At 39.6% G+C, this 10,715-nt stretch overlaps 1 protein-coding gene across 1 annotated transcript; it reads left to right on the top strand.

Annotated features, from left to right (window-relative positions):
* The first annotated feature begins 708 nt into the window (after positions 1–708).
* Positions 709–10,466, top strand: LOC139653081 (solute carrier family 22 member 2-like). Its single transcript, XM_071530038.1, is given in 13 exon segments — positions 709–756; positions 758–1,063; positions 2,489–2,536; positions 2,911–3,014; positions 3,339–3,493; positions 4,645–4,813; positions 5,733–5,847; positions 5,985–6,085; positions 6,430–6,644; positions 7,131–7,239; positions 8,317–8,429; positions 9,816–9,915; positions 10,379–10,466. Coding segments are annotated over 13 exon segments (1,671 nt in total).
* The last annotated feature ends 249 nt before the right edge of the window (positions 10,467–10,715 follow it).

Genomic DNA, 10,715 nt, shown 5'->3' with positions numbered 1-10,715 from the left:
ATCAAGAGTCCAGTATAAATTCAAGTCATTTACACAAACACAAGAGCTTTTGTCAAGACTTTAGAAACCATTTCAAGTCATCAAAGTACAAGTCAAAGTCAAGTCTCCAGCAATTAAAATTCTGACTCAAGTCCAAGTCATGTGACTCGAGTCCCCACCTCTGGTCATTTGACATTTGGGCTTGCAGTACATACACCAAGCATATGCTACACTGAATAGTTTTTTTTTTTTCTTTCAATAATGCTCTGTGCCCTGTGGCACAGTCATTGTGGGTAAAATATCTTGTGTAACCCTGGTGCGTTCACTGACAGAAACATTTGTTTTGGCTCCCGTTCAGTGCAGGTTCATTCAAAGATTGCATCATTCTACTGCCATCCTCTGTTAAGCTCCATTAAATGGTAACATGTTGCTATCTCCACTACACTGCGCATGTCTCAGCTTACACTTGGTCAATCACAAGGTCACTAGGCCTTTTTGGACTTTAGTTCCTGACCAACATGATTAGTGGGAGTGTGTAAGGGTGCAATCACCCCCATGGGCAACTATGTCAAAATCTCCAGCACAGACTACTGCCATTTCGTTCTACACCAGGAGTTAATGAATAGAATAGCACAGAACCTCAAGCAAAGTTGAACATTTGCCTCATTCTGTTATCCTAGACAATTAGAACACAGTGAATCCAGTCACTTTGGGTGAGTAGTAGTAGTGATGACCACCTTTGATGACATCCTGAAGGAGGCCGGTGAGTTCGGCCGCTGACCAGAGACGCATCTTCGCTCTGCTCTGCCTGGTGTCGCTGCCGTTCGCCGGGGTGTACGTGGGCATCGTGTTCCAGGGTTTCACCCCGGATCACTGGTGTCGGGACCCCGGGGTGGCGGAGAGGAGGCGGGCCTGCGGCTGGAGCCTGGCGGACAGTCGCAGGCTGACGCTGCCCCTGGTCAACAGCTCCGGAGTGCTGCAACACAGCGGCTGTGAGCAGTACGAGGTGGACTGGAACACCACCGCGCTCACCTGTGACACACTGGAACTGGACCTCAGTGGCGTTCCAGTCACAACGTGCAAGGTGAGTCCCCTATGTGACCATTTGGCTCTATTTTAGAGGGTAGGGTTAGCTTTCAGGTGGTAGAACATCCTGTGGCAGCCATGTTGGAGGTCCACAACTCTTGGGCAAAAAACTCATTGGACATAGATTCAACAAAACTGAATAGACATGGTTAATTTCTGTGCTGTTTTCGAATGGGAACTAATAATTTCACCAGTGATCAAACTGACCAATCCTGTGCTAATGTCAGCTTGTTAGTATAGCTAATCATAGTAGGCTAGCTGGTCAGCTAGGTTAACTATCAACTGTCTTGTTCTCATTGCTAGTAGTTGTTAGTGGCAAATATCTTCTTGTTAACATTAACATTAGTTGCTTTGCTAAGTTAGCCTGCTGACTATGGAGGGTTTTAAGGGCCAAAACTAAATATATAAATACATAAATAATTATATAATTAAATGCTTAAATAAATGAACAAATATATAATTATATAATAAATGCATAAATAAATGAATAAATAAATAATTCTATAATTTAATTCTTAATAAATATATAATTATATAATAAAATGCTTAAATAAATGAATAAATAAATAATTATGTGATTTAATGCTTAATTGTCACCATAAATAAATAAATCACAAATTAAATGAGACATTAAATATATAAATGTTAAATTTATTTGTGTATTTATTTATTTATTTATTTATTTATTCATTTAATATATATATATATTTATATATTTACACATTTGTATATTTATTTATTCATTCGTATATTAATTTAATTATTATTCATTTATTCACACATTTATCTATTTATAATTTTTTTTATTTATATACTTTCATTTATCCATAGTGTAACTTGCTGCAGTGAAATAAATTCATTTATTTAAGCATTTAATGATATAATTATATATTTAGTTTAGGCCCTTAAAACCCTCCACAGCTGGCGTGTCAGTTAACTAAGGAGGCACTGACTCTTCTCAAGCTATAACTCCAGAGTGTTTTGGAGTAGAGACTAGGGCTAAAGACAAGACAGTTTACTGTGTCACAGTATCTACATTTGGAAAGAAATCCACCTTATCAGACTATCCACTTTTAACTTTCAATGTTATTTAATGGAACTGCAGCCACACCACCACTATGTGTTTTCAGATAGCCTATGTCTCTTTTTGTTATATATTTAGACAATATTTATGCACAGCTAATTCTCCAATGGACCTCCAATGCCACCATCAATGGTTTCTGAGATCTGAACTACAAAGCTTCTATAATTTAACTGAAATTAAATATTTTCACATTGTGCATGTAACACATTTTGGTAGATTCTATCACATGTGCACAAGGTGCTGTCTAAGTATGATGTAGCCTACTTAGATGGGCAAATTTTAGAATTGGGTTCCTTCTATACATTTTCATGAAATGCAATGTTCTGTTGTTTCATCAAGGATGGCTGGGAATACGACTATGAGGGCAGACAGTCCTTTGTCACTGAGGTGAGGCTTCCACTGACTGACCTAATTCTATTTCTGTGTTTTGCAACTTTAATAAACAGCTTAAGTCTATAAAAGGAAATTATCACATGGCTTTGTTGTGTACTTTTACTGGTGGGATTGTAAAGGCATTTTCTCTTAAAATAAAACAAATAAGGTTGATTTAAGTCACTACAAGATTAAAGCACTAGAAGATAAGATCAATCGCTGCAAATCTTTGAATGTTCTTCAATAAAACCAATAATCAAGTCATGTGCTCATGTTGTTTTGTGTTCATATTTGGATCAGAAATTTCAACTAAAGAACTGGAAATCTTTTAGTGCTGTACTGTACAGAGTTCTAGACATATCTAGAAATAACATCTCCCTTGGTCCCAGTTTGACCTGGTATGTTCAGATGGCTGGTTGGTGGATATGTACCAAGCCACTCTCAATGTGGGCTTCCTGATTGGCAGCATTGCTTTTGGCTACCTGGCTGACAGGTAAGGCCATGATTTCTAAATTTCTTGACAAGTACACCTATCTCAGTATGGTTGCTGTACTTTGCATAGAGGTAAACCTTTTTCATTGGTTGTCAGGTTGTCAAATCAGATCATGGATTGTAGCTATAGCTAAAAGTACAGGTACACAATGTAAAGTGCAATGTAGAGGCCGGTAGAGGCTGCCAATCTTCTCAGTGATGCTGTCGTTTGTTTATGATAATTATATTACGTTCTCAAAACTGTAATGTAATGATTTATTGATGTTATTCCACAGATTTCTCAATAGGAATCCCCATTTGCTGTATCCTCTCTCTCTGCCTACAGGTTTGGCAGGAAGATGAGTTTCCTGGTAGCCAGCCTGTTGAATGGGATTGCAGGGATCTTGGTGGCTGTGGCTCCTAACTACATTTCCATGTTGGTGTTCAGGACCATCTATGGCTTTGCTGTCAAAGGAGGCTGGATGGCCGCATATGTATTGAGTAATGACAATTACTTCATGTTTGCTGAAGTCGATATTCTTCTGAGATTGTCTGTATATAGCCTATAACAGTGGTGGAATGTAACTAAGTGATTTACTCAAGTACTGTACTTAAACACAATTTAGAGGTACTTGTACTTTACTTGAATATTGCCATTTCATGCTACTTTATACTTCTACTCCACTACATTTCAGAGGGAAATATTGTACTTTTTACTCCACTACATTTATTAGCTTTAGTTACTAGTTACTTTGCAGATTTAGATTATTAATACAAATTATAAATCAACTAATAAATTATGATATATTTTTATAGGTTAAGCTACCCAGCAGTATATAAAGTAATTAAAATTAGCTCCATCTTTAGCAGCTGCAACATTAAAGTGATGAACACATTAATGCATCAATAATTATAGTCCAAATAACATGATATATATGATTCTGAAATGGGCCATTCTACATAATGACTACTTTTACTTTTGCTACTTTAAGTATATTATATTTTGATGCTAATAGTTTTGTACTTTGACTTGTACCAGAGTGTTTTTACACTGTGGTATTGCTACTTTTACTTAAGTCAAAGATCTGCCTATAACTAAGTACTAAGATGAGTTGAAGCATTTAACCCCAATATTACTTAATCTTTCTCAAAAGGTGAAAGGAATACATGGCTGGATATGTCATGAGCTGGGGGGGTGGGGGTAATGCTGTATTTCAGTAGTCCATTGTCCAAACTTAACCAAAGTCGTTGACAGTGTAATAATAGTAATTTGAGTGGGTGTACTTCACAATCAATTCATAAGTATTCACATAAATTGCATAGTCAACTGAAAATACCTAACTGATAGTCTGCTGAAAAAAGTCTTGTTGACAGTCAGCTGCTACACTGTTGAATATCTACTGATACATTGTTGAGAGTCAACAGTGGACTACCAAAATAAAGTGATTTGAATCAGAATTGAGTTATCCACATACTCTGTCTAAAAAGCCTCGTTCTCAAGCCAAAAAGCAAATGACACCAATATTATTATTCCAGTCTTTTGCATGGCGATATATTACCTCTTCAAAAGACTGGTTGCCAGTAGAGGTCAGTAAAGGCTCGTGAAATACACTAGATCATAATATCTTTCTTCTACTTCTTCTCTCTCTCAGTCACAGAGGTTGTTGGAGTGGAGTACAGGCGGATGGTGGGCGTCTTGTTCCAGATGTTCTTCAGCGTTGGCGTCCTCCTCCTCCCTCTCCTCGCCTACTTCATCACTGACTGGCGCTGGCTGCAGGTGGTCATCACCGCCCCCTACTTCCTCTTCCTGTCTTACTACTGGTGAGGTGTCTCATATTCCCTGTTTCTTGCTTTGTGACTGTATGGGAAAGGGTTATTTTTATGTATGTCCTGGTGGCTCAGCTGGCTAAGGAGAAGAAAGAAGAAAGAAGTCCCGCATTTGATAAGGACTCTCGTCACATGTCATCTCCCCATCCCTCCCAATCTTTCCTGTTTCTCTCTATCAAATAAAGACAAAAATGTCATTAGGATTTTCCATCAACTCTGTCAGAACGAACAAGAATAGTGTGATGTCTTGCCCCTCACCTTCGGTTTGCACCTTTGATACCCAATCATCCTTGGTTTCCTTTCTAATAGCCATGAGGGAGATGCTGTTCTTTGTATATCACATACCCGTTCTGTTAGAAAGGTTTCCTCCTGTGCCAGAGGTATTTTGGAAACTCAGTGGCATCTGACATGGAGGAGTGCTCACTGCTTATAAAGCTATCTAGAGCAGTGGTTCTCAACGTGGGGTCCGGGGACCACCAGGGGTCTGTGAGGGGGTTATGGAATTCACTATTGTTTAATTTACAAGAAGTTAACACAATTAGAGAATGTAGAAGAATGACTGTTTTGATCATAGTTTCTCTGTTATCTCTCTACCTACAATACAGATAGTCATGGAATTCTGGACAAAATCATATCTAGCAATAAAAATCTTCTCAGATTTGGGTCTGAGAAACAAAATCTCACCATATGGGGGTCTGTGGCTCTAATGTGGACTAAATTAGGGGTCCTTGATATGAAAAAGGTTGAGAATCACTGATCTAGAGCACAGTACTGTCCCTGAAGTGCTGCTAGCCACAGACACCTCCACTATGGTTAAACTCAGATGATTATTACCTGCAGATGTGTTGGTGAACAGTTGCTGAGAAGTTTGCCTCTGTGCTATGTAAAATATTCAGGCGGTTTGGTCTCACAGGTTCATCCCAGAATCTCCAAGGTGGCTTCTTTCTCAGAACAACACCTCCAAAGCTGCGGAGATCACTGAGGCCATGGCCAAGGAGAACAAGAAGAAGCTCTCCAAGAACATTGAGGTAGATTTGTTTAACTCATTACCTAATATCTAGATTCTCCTGAAAAGAAGCAAAGAATGATGAGAACTATTACTACGGATTTTCTGTATCATTTCATGATCTCCTGTGTCAACTGGATCATTCTTTCTTACGTCCAGACACTGGCCGATGATAATGCAGACTCCTCCACCGCCTCTTTCATGGACCTGATTAGAACTCCAAATATGAGAAAACACACCTTCATCCTCATGTTCAACTGGTGAGACTCACCCACAAGAACATAATCTTCACAGATCACAGATATGGAGGCCAGACTGAACACTTTAGGCCATATTTATTACCTCTGCCAAGGAGGTTATGTTTTCGGTGCTGTTTGTTTGTTTGTTTGTTTGTCTGTTTGTTTGTCTGTTAGTAGGATTACGGAAAAACTACTGGCCCGATTTTCATGAAACTTGGTGGAAGGGTGTAGCATGGGCCAAGGAAGAACCCATCAAATTTTTGGCAGTGAACCGCAGGAACAGTTTGGCTGTTCCTGCGGGGGGGGGTCATCCAGTCCCTGACATCTATAGAGGATCCTATATCCTATTGTTTCCACCTCTGTAGGTTCACCAGTGCTGTGGTCTACCAGGGCCTCATCATGCGAGTGGGGATAGCCGGAGGAAACATCTACATTGACTTCCTGATCTCTGGCCTGGTGGAGTTCCCCGCTGCCTTCCTCATCCTCTTCACCATCGAACGCATCGGCCGACGCCTTCCCTTCGCCGCCGCCAACATCGTAGCCGGAGCCTCCTGCTTCATTACTGCCTTCATTCCTGACTGTGAGGAGAACTCAACATTTTTAGACTATATGAGAAACGGATCACATTCATTTTTGCTTCACCTTATTTGTGGAGATCCAATACTGCAGGCCTGGTATCTTGTTCCGTTGCTTGAAATAATTTGAACGCATGTTAAGGAATGAATGAAAAAAGTTTGTGCTCAAGCAACGCAAGCAGAGATGCTACCTGAAATGGGTGGTAAGGCTTTAGGTATGTAAACTTCCATGACTTTCCATAAATAAGTCCCCCGTCCTTGTTTTGTTTTGGAATAATACTTACTGTTAGATATTACATCTAATGCGTCATGCAAGACACAACAATGTACAAGAACGCTTAATTAGAAAGACCTCCTGTGTCACTACAAACTTGATACATTTTGTTACAAGGTTTCAACTCAGATGTTCAATCCAATGATTTCTGGGTAATTCTACGTTTTCTAAATATTCAGTACTGTACAATACATATACTTTTCTCTCTGTGCCTCAGGTATGTTCTGGTTTAAGACAGCAGTGGCCTGCGTTGGTCGGCTGGGTATCACCATGGCCTTCGAGATGGTGGTGTTTGTTAACACTGAGCTGTACCCTACCTTTGTCAGGTGAGTCTGAATTCTGATATCATCTCTATTTCTACTGTCACTGTTGTTTCCGTTTAACTCCTGTGAAAGAATTTTTAGAGGGGCATAACTCATATCCTTTCTCTAAGACTGATCTCAACCCCAACTTCATCAGGAAAAACTAACCAGAACAAGCACAGATCCTGTGCAGACCCACAGCGCGCCCTCTAGAGGCCATCTGGCAAAGTGCAGGCTCTGTGCAAACTGTCCCTGAGTGAGTGAGTGAGTGACTGACTGACTGAGTCACTGAGTGAGTGAATGACCTGAATCTGCCACTTTCTGCCCCCGGCCACATGGCGCGCCATGGGAAAAAGCACAGAGAGTGTGTTCATTACCTACAGCATTATTAACTTCCAGGGCTGCAGCTGAAAGAAAAAAACAAAAAGAAAACTGCTGCCACTCATTACATGCTTGGCAGCTATGAGTGTCTTAGTAAATAAAAATATAACAATGAAAAATCAAATCAAATCACCAATAATAGCTCAATACTATACCTTAACGTTACTAATGTACACTTAGCAAAGCCCTCTATGCTAATGTTACATCCTTAACAAAGGATTAAGCCGACTTGTCTTATCATTAAACCAGGGAACTTGAAGCCAAACGCCTAGCCTAACGCTAGCTATTTGAACTGTAAAGAAATGTGAAATGGAAAAAAAACTACCAAATGCAACTGCAGTGAAAACTAGCAGTAGCTATAAAGTTTACTACCACAGGAATTTCAGACATGGCAGTTAAACAAGGACCTAATGAAAATATTACAGTCTCTCTTCTGTCATTTTGCATACCACTAATACTGTGTCCATATTTCAACCAGTAGGGGGAAACGTGTGTCATATAGTCTGTATCAGTTTAAAAAAAATAAAAATAATAAAAGTACATTGTTGTGTGCAATCACTTAAAGGAAATGCACACAATAAACCAGCATGAGAACGCTGTTTTATGAACTGTAATGACTGGAGATCATGATATTCATTATATATTTGGCGTAATTTTAAAGTTAGTCCTGTAGCTTTTATGAATCTTTCATCTTAAAAAACATCTTAACCCTCGATACAGGAACCTGGGAGTGTCAGTGTGTTCTACTCTGTGTGATGTTGGAGGCATCATCGCTCCCTTCCTGCTCTACAGACTGGCTGTCATCTGGCTGGAGCTGCCCCTCATCATCTTCGGTGGGTTGCTGACCTGGTAGTGATGACAGAAATGCTATAGGTGTTAAAGCTGCACACGGCATCTTTTGCACACTGGCGCCCCCAAATGGCAGCGAGGGGTAGCTGTTTGAATTTTGAGGATTTCACTGCGCAGAAATCCTATAAGATGATGTCACTCGGCTAATTCTGCGTTTAAGTCATATTGGTAGAAGTGGAAGAACGGGATGACATGTCATTGCAACAACCTGGAAGCGTTCATGCGTTTAACTAATTGTTATTTATGAATTTAAAATCAACCATAAATGAACTGCAGCAGATATTGCTCATTTTTCGTACGTACAGTTGATTGTATTACTGTGAATAAACGGATAATTTAGATTTTTATTACCTCGGATTGCTGACATTGTAGGAGTCGCTACCGTGTTTGCCGCCTGTTTTGACACACTTCTGCAATTCGTGACACCAAGTGGGAGATATCGGAGCTGACAAATACCAATCAAATTGTCTGTTTCGCTTTCTTTCTATTGTCATGTCTCGTCCTCCATGCTAACGCTGCCGTGGCACCAAACTTGTGATAGTTGTCTCAGGGGAATGACGGAAGGTTTACTGTTTTTGTCTTTGTTAAATTTGGATTTGCGCGTTCGAATTCAAGACACATGTAGGTCTCGTGTAACCTGACGCGCCAGATGGTTTGTTACACGGAACCATCTGGGAAGTCATCCTTGGAAACTGTTTGGAAAAGGGCAGGCACTTTCAAAAAATACTTGACAGGTGATTAGATGAACCATCTGTCTATCACCGTCTATCACGGGCTAACTTCAACCAATCAGATCAACGAACCATATCACGTAGTAGGACAGCACCAAAGAGGAAAGACAACAACAAACTATGTAGTTAGCATGTAGTCGGTAGACAATTCTTGCTGTCTTTGTAAGGAAAATTTGCGCATAAAGGGCACTCTTACTCTCCAGTTCAGAAGTAACTGATGTTATAGCAGCATCTACGCTAGGCTCTTTAGGAGCCGCCATTGTTGTGAACGAACAGTCACTTCTCGCTGTCGCCACACCTAAACCACGCCCGTAGCTGCCCTCATAGGACGCTGATTGGCGCGCCGTTATGTGCCACAAACGCATAACTTGAAGCCTGGCAAGATGGATTCTCGCATGATCGTGATCTTGCGAATCCAGCTGTCTCGCAAGGTAAGGTCTCATGCCTTGTGATAGAATTTTATACCACATATCCGTGTAGTCCAGATCAGAATTGAAAAAGATGTGGCTCCATGCAGCTTTTTGCTGTTCACCTTGAAACATCAGATCTGTGTCCATGTCTTCTTAGTGTGTGGTGGGGGTGGAGGCGGTGAAGAAAGTGAGAAATGAAATACTGCAATCTTGTTGTGTATCTGTGCAGGAGCTATAGCGTTCATAGCCGGTGGTTTGGTGTTGTTGCTGCCTGAGACCAGGGGAGTTCCTCTCCCTGACACCATTGATGACATTGAGTTCCCTGATAGGTGAGATGTTCCCCAACATTGATGCATTGATCCATTCCATATGGTATATCCAATTCTAAAAAAAGTGGTACTTGAAATTTATTACTCAATAATTTATTGTCATTCACCCTCAACAAATTGCTAACAAATGTTCTTTTTAAAAATATGTTTTTTTTTTTTTCTTGTAAGAGTAGGTGTCAATCAACTGGTAGATATCTCATTTAGGAATACAATTCTACAGGAATGTATGTAATGTCTACAGGAATTAATGGGTGATGTTTTAAAAAAAAAAAAGTATTATGAAAGATTATCTATGAAACAGTTATACTATTTTGAATGAATTGTATCCAGTATCAATCAATCTGTATTTCCTTGTTGCACCTAATTGTTATTCTCAATCATTATTCTTAGTTCAGAATACTAGAACTAATAATAGAATATGTTTTATTATGTTTACTATTAACAGAATATGTTTATTTTCCAGAAACAAGGAGGATCCACTGAAGAACCAACATATGAGTAAACTTTTACAATCAGAACTGACAAACAACAAGGAAGCAACAACGGTCTGATTGTCTCATTGTGTGTGTGCATGTGTGTGTATGTGTGTGGTTTTGAATACATTTTCTATAAAGTACAACTTCCTCACTTTTTTGTGTTTTGAGTTTTATTTTTCATCACTTTTGGAAAACAAACTTTTACATCCCAAAACCATGAACATGGCACGCTTATAGTGCAGTTATGACATCTCATAACTCCAAACTAACTATGATCTAAAGTAGATGTTTTGGAGCATAACTGTACACACATGTTATAATGTT

Source organism: Centroberyx affinis, unplaced genomic scaffold, assembly GCF_046629955.1.
Source record: "Centroberyx affinis isolate AG114_WGS23_722 - 3 ecotype Tasmania unplaced genomic scaffold, CSIRO-AGI_Caff_v1 ptg001864l_1, whole genome shotgun sequence".
Classification (NCBI taxonomy): domain Eukaryota; kingdom Metazoa; phylum Chordata; class Actinopteri; order Beryciformes; family Berycidae; genus Centroberyx; species Centroberyx affinis.
This window is presented reverse-complemented; position numbering and strand designations above follow the sequence as displayed.